The 14820-nt window shown below is 39.9% G+C and overlaps 1 protein-coding gene across 1 annotated transcript in view; it reads right to left on the bottom strand.

Annotated features, from left to right (window-relative positions):
- OCA2 (OCA2 melanosomal transmembrane protein) overlaps positions 1–14820 on the bottom strand; it is a gene marked incomplete at its 5' end in the record, with an annotated part of 212604 nt that overhangs the window by 8175 nt on the left and 189609 nt on the right. Inside the window, 1 exon segment of the mRNA NM_214094.2 lies at positions 3429–3522. Within this exon segment, the coding sequence (NP_999259.2) occupies positions 3429–3522 (94 nt within the window).

Below are 14820 nucleotides of genomic sequence, written 5' to 3'. Positions count from 1 at the left end.
TTATCAGCAGTGAGGGTGAGGTTCCGTGGAGAGAGTGGCAGAGCAACACTTCTGATGCCAGCCTGCCAATTATGTATCTAGATTCTTACAACATTATTCATTTAACCAGGAATTGTATGTAGGGATGTTTATCTTCAGTTACCAAGAATGAAACAAAGTTTTATAATGTAAAGACAGTCAACACAGGATTGATAAAGAATAGGAAGCAACCTGAATGTCTAACAAAGGTAAAATAGTGATAGGTCCATATATTGTAGATATAAACATATTTTATTTTGGAAGAATAATTTTTGAACTGGTAAAATGCTCACAAATACTATGAAAAATAAAGGTAAGACAATATGATTTAAACCTTCTTTTAAGTATATATATATATATATATATATCATGAGACGGAGGAAAAAATATTAACAAACACAAAATTTTGATTTCTGGGTAGCAAGATTATGAGTTACTTTTAAAATCTTTTACAGATTTCCTTTGAATACGTATTCATACGGTCAGAAATATATAATTTTGAAAAATAAAGTAGTAATTCAACATTTTGCACTATGTATCATAGGAAGCCAACTTTTATGGAAATAAATTTTTAAATGAGGCAGATAAAAGTCAATTTTATAATCTGTAATGGCAAATTAAGAATTTTAGGCAAATAAGGGCTCTATAAAAACAGTGGCTAAAGAGAAAACTGCTCTGATTTATGAGCAAGCAGACAAAAGAGACATGACTCCTGACCACTACAGAGACATTTTCTTCTCCATCCAAGAAGATGGATGCAATTCATAGGCCACTTGCCAATAAGCTCTTGGAGGAGACATGGGGCAGTCTTGCCCCAAGCTTTCTGAGGCCTCCACATTACTGAACATTAACCTAGCCATTGCACTGTAACTCTGATGTAAGTCCAATATATTGCATAGAATACGGCCTAGTTGAAAAATTCAGTGTGCATATGCATCATCCATTGGATCTGAACCCTGAGTTTTCGCAAGTTCTAAGTGGACTCCTTCAGTCAGGTATATGTCCTTGTTATTATTCCAAAGTTACACTGAGAAAACAGCAGACAAGTGTGTACTGTTGCCTTAAACCCCTCTAATCTTTCATGATATTATACTGGGTTTCCTCTGTCTGTGAGACTAACCAGTGTTGCTATCGCCATAAGAATCCCTACTATTTGGAGTCCAGCTATGATTGCCAGCAAATGGGGGGAACTGTATTGCATGCCTGACTGCCTAAACCCTGCAGGAATTGAAAACCCGGTGCAAACAAGGGGGTCTTAGAATTGCTGAGCCCAAGTCTGTATTTTCCATTATTGCCCACTCAGAGCACTGGTCTCTGAATCTCCTTCCTTCCTTCTTCCCTCCTCTCCTTCCTTCGCTCCCTCCCTCCCTCCTTTCCTTCCTTCCTTCCTTCCTTCCTTCCTTCCTTCCTTCCTTCCTTCCTTCCTTCCTTCCTTCCTTCCTTCCTTCCTTCCTTCCTTCTTTCTTTCTTTCTTTCTTTCTTTCTTTCTTTCTTTCTTTCTTTCTTTCTTTCTTTCTTTCTTTCTTTCTTCCTTTCTTTCTTTCAGGGCTGCACCTGTGGCACATGGAAATTCCCAGGTCAGGGGCTGAATCAGAGCTGCAGCTGGGGCCTATTATCCAGCACAGCAACACCAGATCTGAGCCACATCTGTGATCTACACTGTACCTTGTGGCAATGCTGGATCCTCAATCCACTGAACAAGGTCAGGGATCAAACCTACATCCTCACAGAGATGATGTCGGGTCCCCAACCTGGTGAGCTACAATGGTAACTCCTCTAAATTCCTTTTCTTGGCTATGCTCCGGGGCTGGGCCTTCACTGACTTTGGAGCACAGGCTGGATGATGATAGTGTGAGGTGCCTCATTTTGCTAAGGCCTCCACTACATTTGCTGTAATGAATGCTATTCTCATTGAGAGAATCTTGTTCAAGTGACAGGATTTTTAAAAATTTTTAAATTTTTAAAAAAAATTTCGCCAATACATTGTTTTTTTTCTACTGTACAGCATGATCACCCAGTTACACATACATGTATACATTCTTTTTCTCACAATATCATGCTCCATCGCAAGTGACTAGATATAGTTCCCAGTGCTACACAGCAAGATCTCATTGTGATTTTTAAAATATATTTATCACAGGCATTTAAGAGTCTAGATGGGAAGAAGTCAGTCAACAGCTAAGTTTCAGATACTGTCCCTCAGCAGCAAGGTCAACAATGTGCCCAAAGTCCTGCTGAGGGAGGCATGTGAAGGGTCCCCATGGCCCACTCTCCAGCTTAGTATCTCCCTCCCACACCCAAGTCTCCCAAGAGTGTCATTCAAATTAATGTCTTAGCAAAACTGCCAAGTATTACAAGTTGTTCATGAATAAACATGGTCTATATGCTAAAGTCTGTCAAAAGTCAGTGTTCTATTATACATAGGGCCCAGTGTTGGTCCTTACTTGAGCATGATGGCCATGGTTCTCCCCCTAAGTTCAGCCCAGTCGAGCAGTACCTTGCAGAAGCAGAGGTCCCAGGGCAGGGAGCACTGCCTCATGGCTGTAGGTGAGCTGCTGTTATAAATCTTTAGTGGGGCTGGTTCTCATAGCCATCTCTATGCATGTACCAGATTTGAGTTGCCAGCCCAAGAACTTCAACAGAAACCTTATTTAATGCCAAGTGAATTTCTTTCATATTGGCAGCACCATTTTACAAGCACCACCAGTGTCTATGCTGTCCCAGTCCCTGCATCTAAAGTGCAATGGTGCCAAATGAAAACAAGCATGCAGGGGCCAGGATCCCAGAGCAGGTCCTCCTTTGTAGGAGCTGGCAACAGCTGCACAACCCCACCCAAGGCCTCCTCTCCTGAGAGGTGCCTGTTCCCAGGTTGCCCCTAATTTGCAACATTCCTGGGTCCTTCCAATCATGAGCTTTTCTGCTTGGCAATCCAGTAGAGGGATACCAGACTTTTACTATGTACCTGCATCATGGACAGCCAAGACACAAGTCCCATTGGAATTTTTAAGAGAACAACATAAAATACCAACATCTCTATAATTACTAAAACTTTCTTACCTTAGTGCTTAATAGTATGTGTGGCTGACTTTTTTCATTGAGTAAGCTTAGGAACTACATAAAGAGAATTTTTTTTTTGTCTTTTTAGGGCCGCACCCATGGCATATGGAGGGTCCCAGGCTATGGGTCAAATCAGAGCTACAGCTGTTGGCCTATGCCACAGCCACAGCAACACCAGATCTGAGCCGCATCTGTGACCTACACCACAGCTCAGGGCAATGCTGGATCCTTAACCCACTGAATGAGGCCAGGGATCAAACCCACAACCTCATGGCTACCAGTCAGATTCGTCTCTGTTGTGCCACAAAGGGAACTCCATATAAACAGAAATTTTAAATAAGTTTTTAAAGTACCTGAAAAATTCCATGAAAGAGAATCCATATCCATGCTGCTCTGCAATTCCTGCACAAACAACATTGGCTGATGCTCCAATCAGTGTCCCGTTACCTGCAATCAAAATTTAAAAGGTAAAACGAAATCTCAGTTTGCAGTGGTAGACTTCTGCTCTCTTTTGTTCTACATTTGGATCATCCATATCACAGGCATTTGATTTGATGGTGACTTTACAGGTCTGATGAAAGTGACTGCCTTGCAAATATCTGTAAGAAAAAAAAAACTCCACTGGCAAACAGAAAATAAATTTACTGCTTGTAATTATAGGAATTCAATTATAAATAGGGCTACTAATGTTGGATGTGCTAGGAAAGAGGAACTGCGAAGGAGAATTGGCAAATCACTGTGGGACATGGTGACGTATATCTTTCAGAGGAAAACCCAAGTAGGGCAACACCCACAGGAAGGAATGTTTATCCTCAGAGCAGTGGAATCTCAGATGAGAATCTTCATTCTTAGGACTCCAGGTCTAGACACCTACCAGGAAACCTTTTGTGGGGCTTCAGATGGATGTGAAGAACCAGGATAATAAAATGCCTTGGGGGGGGGGGGCTTTTCATGGCAAGCATGATCTTCAGGGACACTGACACGGACACATGGGCAGAAGTATGGCCTCAGGGTGAGGGATGTTACCCAGGCCCCCAACACAGGGATGGGCTCAGGGCAGGGTAAATTTACTTGGTGAGGCCCATAGACATATTTTATCCCCTAAGAGCAGAGGTCAGTGTTTGGGGGTGGGCATACTACCCAGGCTTGGCCAAGTTAGATCAGTTCTGACATCTGCACATGAATCACCGAGGACTGTGAACCATGAGACACAAATCTGCAGCTGCCGACAGCACACTGGCCTGAGGGGGTGGCCTTTCTGAGAGTGGACAGCAGAGCAGGAGGAGGACCAAGGAAGCTGTGCCCCTCAATGCTGCACTGTTCCAGAACCCCACACTAGAACACTGAGGACAGAGAGAAGTGGAGAAAAAATGAGCTCAGAGCAATGTCACATATGAGCTTTCTGAGGTGCAAAGGCTCACAAAGAGCCTCATTGCATTCTCCCCACCTTTAATCCATGGAAGAATTAGATTAATGGGTTTTCAGTGAAAACCTCTAAAATAGCCACACCTGTTTACATGCTTGTTCTAAGGATGAAATATATTTGACATGTCAACAATGTAAGACTTTGGATCTTAAGAGCCCTAGGGTCTCCCCTGAGTTCTGAAGCCCAGCAAGCTCAAGCCTTGTGTAGGGCCTGCCTCTCCTGAGGTTGGCCCCAATCTACTATGGTCACTGTCTGCCCCAATTCTGATGTTCCATTTTGTGACAGTTCCTCTGTTCCTCAGTGTAGGTCAAACTGTATGGTCCACTTAGACACAATGGAGGTGGGGAGGGCAATCTCATCCCCAAGGTAAGACAAGCTGCCTCACAGTGGGAGTGTGTGTGATGGGCCAACACCTACGCTGCTCTGTGCAGGAAAGACTTTAGGGTAGAGACAAAGGAGGCACAGAGCCTGGCTGGAAGACAGTCCAAGTGTAGGTGATGCTGGATTGTTCCAGGTGGTAGAATGATGTTCACCCCCTAACCACATGAAGGAGCCCATACTTTTCCTCAGAGCTTGGGCTTATGTCATGATGTTACTAGGTATGGAAAAAAGGCAGAAGTCATGCAGATTATAGACCTTGAGATGCAGGATTATCCTAAACCATCTGAGAGGGCCCCACTAACTCACAGGAGGCTTTCAAAGTAGGGAACTTTCTCCAGCTGGAAGCAGAAAAGAAACCTCAGAGTGAGTTCTGTAGAGATCCTGGAGTCTCCAGGGGACCACATGGATGGAAAGGTAGGAGAGATATATCCCAGAGGTGAATTGGAGAGACCCCATGATAGTGGTTTGGAGGGATACAAGGGGGTTGGAGGGATTCCCACCACAAGCCAGATTCCACACACCATTGCTGGTTTTAAGATTTAGGCCCAAAAGCCAAAACTAGCAAGCTAAGGGCAGCCTCAGCTGACAGCCAGCTAGAGACTGGATACTCAGTCTTACAGCTGCAAGGAACTGGATTCTCCCAACAACCTGAGTAAGTCTGGAAGAGGATCTATCCTCAGAGCCACCAGAAGGGAGAACAGCCTGCACACACCTTGATCATGGCCACATGAGATGTAGTTATGGGTTACTATACTTGAAAGCCATGGAAACCACAAATCAAAAAATACAGTAGATTCACAAAAAACCAAAAAGGAACTCAAGCATAATACAAAAGAAAGAAAACTATCAAACTATAAAAGTAAAAACAAAAAAGAAGAAAGAAACAAACAAAAAAAAAAAAAACCCAAAATCAACCGGAAAACAAGGTTTAAGTAATTACTTCAAATGTCAGTGGACTAAATGCTCCAATCAAAAGACACAGAATGGCAGATTAGATTAAAAACCCAAAACCTACAATATACTAAAGAGACTCACTTTAGGGTGAAAGACACACATAGACTGAAAGTGAGGGGGTGCAAAAGATACTTCATGCAAGTGGAAAGGACAAGAAAGCAGGGATAGCAATACTCATATCAGACAAAATAGGCTTTAAAACAAAGTCCATAAAGAAAGGCAAAGAAGGACACTATGTAACAATAAAGGCATCAATACAAGAAGAGTTAACATATATAAAGCCAATATAAGAGCACCTAAATATTGAAAACAAATACTAACAGACATAAATGGAGAAATGGATAGGAATACAACAATAGTATGAGACTTTAATACACTAATGACATCAATGGACATCTTTAGGCAACAGAGCTCCTAAATGAAACATCCAGAAAGTTGGATTTAATTGATGTCTATAGGACACAACATCAAAAAAAAACACATAAATTCCATTCAAGCCCACATGGAACATCCTCTGGAATAAAACACAAAACAGTCCTCAACAAATTTAAAAACAAAGAAATTATTCCAAGCATCTTTTCTGACCACAACAGCATGAAAATCAACCATAGAGAGTAAAATGGGGAAAAATCATATGGAGACCATAAAACATGCTACTAAAAAAACCAATGGGTCAACAATGAAATCAAAAAGGAAATCAGAAAATTTCTTAAGACAAATGACAATGAAAACACAATCTTACATAATCTATGGGATGCAGTAAAAACTGTTCTAAGAGGAAAGTTCACAGCAATAGAAGCCTTCATAAGAAACAAGAAAAATTTCAGACAACCTAACCCACCACCTAAAAGAATTAGAAAAAGAAGGACAGACACAACCCAAAATGTGAAGAAGGAAGGAGATAATAAAGATTAGAGAGGAAATTGAGATTTTAAAAAATGGAAATGATCAACAAAAAATGAGAGCTTTTTGTTGTTGTTAAGAGAAACAAAATCAACAAACCTGCAGCCAGGCTCCCCAAAAATAAAAAAGAGAGGACAAAAATAAACAAAATAATAAATAAAAGATGAAAAATAACACTGACATCACAGAAATACAAAAAAAGGACAAAATACTATGAACCATATGCCAACAAACTGGACAGCCTAGAGGAAATTTCGAGAAACATACAGTCTCCTAAAACTGAGCCAAGAAGAAATAATTTGAACAGACCAATCACTTAGAGGTGAAATAGAATCTTTAAAACAAACAAACAAACAAAAAAACTCCCTGAAAACAAAAAGTCCAGGATTGGAGGAATTTGCTGGGGAATTCTACCAAACATACAAAGAAGAAACTATACCTATCCTTCTCAAAATTTTCCAAATGACTGAAGAGAAAAGAACACTCCCAAAGCCATTCTGTGAAGTCACCATCATCCTGATACCCAAATCAGACAAAGACACTATAAAAAACCAAAATTACAGGCCAATACCTTTGATAAATATAGATGCAAAAATCCTCAACAAAAAGTAGCAAACTGAATCCAACAACTCATAAAAAGGATTATACACCTGCTCAAGCTGGATTCATTACAGGGTCATAAGGATGGTTCAACATATGTAAATCAAGGAGTTCCCATTGTGGCTCAGCAGGTTAAGAATCCAACTAGTATTCCTGAGGATGCAGGCTCAATCCCTCAGTGGGTTAAGGATCTGGCATTGCTGTGAGCTGTGGTGCAGGTTGCAGATGTGGCTGGGATCTGGTGTTGCTGTAGCTGTGGTATAGGCTGGCAGGTGCACCTCTGATTCAACCCCTAGCCTAGAAACTTCCATATGCCATAGATGTGGCCCCAAAAAAACCATGTAAATTAATCAATGTGATAAACCACATCAACGAAAGACAAAACCACATTATCATCTCAATAGATGCAGGAAAGGCATTTAATAAAATTCAACATCCATCCATGAAAAAAACTTACCAAAGTAAGCATAGAGGGAACATAACTCAACATAATAAAATCCACTTATGACAGACCCACAGCCAACATAATAATACTCAATGGTGAAAAGCTGAAAGCCTTCCTGCTAAAACCTGGAACAAGACAAGGATGCCTACTCTTACCGCTTGTATTCAATATAGTATTGGAAGTCCTAGCCACAGTGATCAGACAAGAAAAAGTAATAAAAGGTATCTAAATTGGAAAGGGAGAGGTAAAACTGCCTTTATATTCAGATGACATGATGCTATATGTAGAAAGCCCTGAATGCTCCACACAAAAAAATATTAAAACTAACAAATGAATTCAACAAGGTATCAGAATACAAGAACAATATACAGAAGAAATCTGTTGCATTTCCTTACACTAACAATGAAATATAAGAAAGTATAAAACAATTTCATTTAAAATTACATCAAGAAAGTTCCTTTTGTGGTTCAGTTAAGTTAAAAAACCAATTAGTATCCATGAAGGTGTGGGTTTGATCCCTGGCCTTGCTCGGTGGGTTAAAGGACCCACTGTTGCTGTGAGCTGTGGTGTAGGTTGCAGACATGGCTCAGATCTGGTGTTGCTGTAGTTGTGGAATAGGTCAGTGGCTCCAGCTCTGTGGAACTTCCATATGCCATAGGTGCAACCCTAAAAAAAAAAAAAAAAAATCACATCAAGAATAAAATACCTAGGAATAAACCTAGCCAAGGAGGTGAAAGACTTACATGCTAAAAACTATGAAACATTCATAAAGGAAATTGAAGGTGATTCAAAGAAATGGAAAGGCATTCCATGCTCTTGGATTGAAATAATTAATACTGTTATAATGGCTGTACTACCTAAAGTAATATACAGATTTAATGTGATTCCTATCAAATTACCCATGACATTTTTTTCACAGAACTAGAACAAAGAATCCTAAAATTATATGGAACCACAAAAGACCCAGAATTGCCAAAGCCATCCTGAAAAAAAAAAAGAACAAACCTAGAGACACAACCTTTCAGGCTTCAGTAGTCAAAGTTACAATAATCAAAAGAGCATGGTTTGGGCACAAAAACAGACATATAGATCAATGGAATGAAATAGAGATTCCAGAAATAAGTCCACACACCTATGGTCAACTAATCTATGACAAAGGAGGTAAGAATATATGAAATATATGAAGGAAAAACAATATTCTTTTCAGCTAGTGGTGTCGGGAAAGCTGGACAGCCTCATGTAAGTCAATGAAATTAGAGTACTCCTTCATGCCATATACAAAAATAAACTCAAAATGGTTTACAGACCTAATATAAGACATGACATCATAAACTCCTAAAAGAGAGTACAGGAAAAACATCCTCTGACATAAAAAATTGCAGTGTTTTCTTAAGTCAGTCTCCCAAGGCTGAAAAAAAAAAGTAAAAATAGACAAATGGGATCTAGTCAAATGTAAAAGCTTTTGCATAGCAAAGGAAATCATAAATAAAACAAAAAGACAACCTATAGAATGGGAGAAAGTATTTGAAAACAATGAGATTGAAGAGGGCTTAATATCCAAGATATCCAAACAGCTCACACCATTCGAAATCAGAAAAACAACCCCCAAAATGGGCAGAGGACCTAAAGAGACATTTCTCCAAAGACGACTTGACAGATGGCCAATAGGCACATGAAAAGATGTTCAGCGTTGCTAATTATTAGAGAAATGCAAATCAAAACCACAATGAAGTATCACCTTACACTGGTCTGAATGGCCACCATCAAGAAGTCTACAAAAAATAAATGCTAGAAAGGGTGTGGAGAAAAGGGAGCCCTTCTACACTCTTGGTGAGAATGTAATCTGGTGCCACCACTATGGAAAATAGTATGGAGGTTCACTGAAAAACTAAAAATAGAATTACCACATGATCCAGCAATAGTACTCCTTATATATATAGAGAGAGAGAGATCGGACACAGTTCCCTGTACTGAAGAGCAGGACCCCATCACCCATCCATTCTAAATGTAACAGTCTATACCTACCAGCCCCAAACTTCCAGTCAGTCCCCCTCTCTCCCCCCTCCCTACCCCTCCCCCTAACAAACACAACTCTGCCCTCCATGCCCATGATCTGTTTCTGTTTTGTAGACAGATCACTTGTGCCATATTTTATTGTATTTTTTAAATTTTTTATTATGTTTGATTTACAATATTCTGTCAATTTCTGCTGTATAGCAACATGACCCACTCATACATACATATATAGAGAGATAGACAGATTCTTTTTCTCACATTATCCTCCATCATGTTCCATTACAAGTGATTATATAGTTCCCTATGATATACAGCAGGATTTCTTTGCCTATTTACCCCAAATTCAAGAATTTTCATCTTCTAACCCTAGACTCCCAATCCATCCCACTCCCTCCCCCTCCCCTTGGCAAACACGATTCTGTCCTACATGTCCACAACCTTTTCTGTTTTATGGATAGATCATTTGTGCCATATTTTAGATTCCACATATAAGTGATATCATATAGTGTGTGTCTTTCTCTTTGAGATTTACTTCACTCAGTATGAGAATCTCTAGTTCCATCCATGTTGCTGCAAATGGCATTATTTTGTTTTTTTTTCATGGTCAAGTAGTATTCCATTGTATATTTGTACCACATCTTCTTAGTCCATTCATCTGTCAATGGGCATTTAGGTTGTTTCCATGTCTTGGCTTTTGTGAACAGTGCTGCAATGAAAATAGGGGTGTATGTATCTTTCAATGAAAGATTTGTCTGGATAGATGCTCAATAGTGGGATTGCTGGATTATATGGTAGTTCTATATTTAGTTTTCTGAGGTATCTCTATATTGTTTTCCATAGTGATTGTACTGATTTACATTGCCACCAATGGTGAAGGAGGGTTCTTTTTTCTCCACATCCTCTCCAACATTTGTTGTTCGTTGACTTGTTAATGATGCCCACTCTAACTGGTGTGAGGTGGTACTTCATTGTAGATTTGATTTGCATTTCTCTAGTAATTAGAGATGTTGAGCATTTTTTCATGTGCCTGCTGGCCACATGTATGTCTTCTTGGGAGAAATGTTTATTCAGGTCTTCTGCCCATTTTTCAATTGGGTTGTTTTATTGTTGTTGTTGTTGTTGTTGAGTTGTATGAGTTGTTTGTGTATTTTGGAGATTAAACCTTTATCAGGTGAATCACTTGCAAAGATTTTCTTCCATTCTGTGGATTGTCTTTTCATTTTTTAAACTGTTTCCTCTGCTTTGTAGATGCTTTTAAGTTTAATTAGGTCCCATTGGTTTATTTTTTGTCTTTATTGTCATTATTCTAGGAGGTGAATCAAACAAGATGTTGCTGTGATTTATGTCAAAGAGCATTCTACCTATGTTTTCCTCATTTTATAGTATGTGGCCTTACATTTAGGTCTTTAATCCATTTTGAGTTTATTTTTGTGTATGGTGACAGAGAACATTCTAATTTCATTCAGTTACATGTAGATTCTATAATGGAAAAGATCTGAAAAAATATATAACTAAATTACTTTGTTGTATATCTGAAAATAACAATATTTTAAATCAACTTTATTTCAACAAAAACAAATAATAAAAATGATAATGATTACTGAAAAAGAGAAAAAGTATGACTTCCCGTTGTGGCTCAGTGGTTAACAAACCTGACTAGCATCCATAAGGACATGGGTTCAATCCCTGGCCTTGCTCAGTGGGTTAAGGATCTGGCTTTGCTGAGAGCTATGGTGTAGGTCGCAGACTCAGCTCAGATCCCACATTACTGTGGCTCTGGCATAGGCTGGCAGCCACAGCTCCGATTTGACCCCTAGCCTGGAAACCTTCATATGCTGTGGGTGCGGCACTAAAAGACAAAAAGAGAAAAGAAAAAAGAAAAAGTACTCCTTTTCCTCCCAGATAAAGTGGCAAGCAGGCAGTGCCTAGATCTATAGCATCTCATTATGCTACAGTATGAATTCCTCATTGGCAATGGACCATTTGACAGAAAATAAAAGGCCCTTTCCATCTCCTGCTTCACATTCCTAAGGTGGATGGGCTCAGCAGGTTAATTTGTTCCTGAGTCCTTCTGGATTCATAGAAAGGAAAGGAAGAATTTTCAAGGATCTGATGGGAGGGGTAGCAGTTGGGTCTCCAGGACTTGAGCACGGTGCAGAGAACTGTGTGGGGACAAAAGGTAAAGGAGCCCTGTGGAGAGTGGATGAGGCAGAGACATGAGCAAGAGCTGAGATGCCATTCCTTAAGGTTGGCACTTGCTCAGCCTTTGCACATTTTACTTCTATCCACCTTTTTAGGAATGTAGAATGGATGGCACTGTGGGGGTTGCTATTTCTCAGAAACCCTCTGTACATAGCCTGACCTCCTTCCCTCAGATACACCTTCAAGACATCCCTTTGCATGAGGTCTTTGGGCCTTCTGAAGACCTTGGGAGGCAGAAAATTGATCTATTAAGCCTCACTAAGCTCTGCTTCTTTAAGAAAGCTTTCGGCTGCAGGTAACAGAACCCCAACAAACACAGGCTTTCACACTCAGAAATAATCTCCTCCCCATAACAAGAAGCTGGTAAGCATCAGCCTGATGTCTTAAAATGTCAGGGGCATGTCTCCACAATTATTCTGGCCTCTCTCTCTCATCACAGACGTCTCAAGGACATATCCAAGGCAGACAGCATGGAGGAAAACTGGTACCGATACATTTTTATCAGGGGACAAAAGCTTTGCCAAGAGGCTCCCGAACAGGTTTCCCTCATGTCTTATTGAGGCAAGAGTGGATAAGTGAGCAAAGCACATGGGGTATAAGGATGCAACAGAGAAGAGAGGACTAGCTAGCCAGCAGGTCCTGTACAAAAATTAGCAAAAGATCATGTCAGCTGTTATAGTGAAAAGAAAACTAGATCTAGATTCAGACTTCCAACAAAATCTGAAATCTGCTAGTCTGAGTAACCATGAGCTAACCACTGACGATTTCTGTTGTAGTGGTCAGGATGTTTCTGGTTACAAGGAAGAAAGATGCAAAACAATATGGTGTTGGCAACAGGAAGAGCTTATCTCCCACAACAGGGAGTCAGAGGTGGAGCAAGTCCAGAGGTGCCAAAGGGCTTCTTAGTGTCTCCTTTGACATGCTCTGCCACCCATCAACAACCCTCAGAGCTGGCCCCCCACTTGGGCTGGAAACAGCTCTAGGCATCTCATCAGTACAACACAGTGAATAGTATCCAGAAAAAGGAGCAAGATCATTCTCTTTCCTAAAGTTTGTTCTCAGGATCAGGAAAATTATTACCAAGACGATGCCCCACAATATCTCTCTGACTCCAAATAGTTTTGGCCTGCCCACGCATGTTGATCATGGACTCATGAAATCCATCTGCCCACCCCTGACCCATCATCAGTGGGGAAGAGATGGTGGGGATTCAGCTATGTCTGTATTAAATGAGCACATTCCCTTGGTATCTAGAAGAGAAACAGACTCACAGACACAGAGAACAGAATTGTGTTTGCCAGGGGGGAAATAGGGAGGGAGTGGGATGGACTGGGAGTCTGGGGTCAGTAGATGCAAACTGTTACATTTAGAATGGATAACAAATGAGGTCTTACTGTATAGCACAGGGAACTGTACCCAATCTCCTGAGATAGACCATGATAGATTGACTATCTCTGTACCTCCCTATGTATGTATGTATGTATGTATGTATGTATGTATGTATCTATCTATCTATCTATCTATCTATCTATCTATCTATCTATCTATCTATATGACTGGGTCACTATGCTGTACAGCAGAAATTGGCACAACACTGTAAATCAACTATACTTTAATAAAAATATATATTAAGAAAGAATGTGTGGGTACCATTTGGATTTCAGTGGTTGTTTCAGTAGTTTAATAGACACTAGTAGGTTTCTTATAGTACCTCACATGGCATGGGTTTCATGTGGTAGGTTAAAGAAGTCCTGGGTGTCACTTCTCTGGCTCAAGCCACCCTTCCAGTTTCCATTTACAGAGGAGTGAGTTAGAAGTTGGGGTGTGAACACAAACAGCAGCTGCCTGTCTTGGCATATCTAAGTAATCTATGGATCTAATTTATGTGTCTAGAGGCAGAACAAGAACATTTCCCAAAACCATTCTCTGCCTCGTTCTTGATGGCCATTTTAAAAGTTTATAAAGAGTCTTCAATCCAATATCTTGTGTCAGCCAATTCAAGTTGAATTAAATAAACCATGCTCTCAGATCAGTAATATTTTTTCACTCAACGAAAACCTAAAAGTTAATTCTATGTGCTGGTATTCCATTTGAAAAGTAGAACGACCTGCCACTCAATATATGAACATGGCCAAAAAAGAAGCAACAGGTTTTAATCCAGCCATGTGCTGCCTGGATTGCCCACAATCTATATATAACTTTGGCAAGGATGCCATGCATGCTTGGATCTAAAGCAGTCTTTGTTTTTTGTTTTGTTTTGTTTTCTATGTCCTACAAGTGGTATTTAAATTATTTTTAGTTTGTTTTTATCCAACTAATACATAGATTACAAATAAAAGAGCACATTTATGAAGGAAACTGACAACCACAAGGTGTTCTATAGAGTTGGACATATGTTCATTCAAGCTGGGAAAACCCATCAGCAACATTTATACTATCCTGACTAAGTAAATGCCACCCTGCAGTGTCAAGATGTGCACCAGGACCAAAATCCAATCAGGTCTTCTTTCTTATCTTTCATCATCTGCTTAAAATCCTACCATATTTTAATTTACTGCAAATTTGGTAGGTGACAAATTCAAACAATTTTCTGCTGAACCTAGTATTTCTAACTACCTATTTTCAATGTAAAGAGAGCTTAGGAGGAAAAACTGTGGAGATAGACTGCAGGAATTTGATTCCCAGTTATGAGATTTTCTAGCTGTATGACACTGAGCAAGTTTCTAAGCCTCCCTGGGGTTCTCAGATTTCACAAAGATTGGCATTAGGTAGTGCTACTTCTACTCTGAAAAATCTACTTCTATTATTTCTTTGATAA

This window comes from Sus scrofa, chromosome 15 (genome assembly GCF_054392235.1).
Source record: "Sus scrofa isolate SSC_HxYL_T2T_F1_AM1 chromosome 15, Sscrofa_HxYL_maternal_Yorkshire_Landrace_v2.0, whole genome shotgun sequence".
NCBI lineage: Eukaryota > Metazoa > Chordata > Mammalia > Artiodactyla > Suidae > Sus > Sus scrofa.
This window is presented reverse-complemented; position numbering and strand designations above follow the sequence as displayed.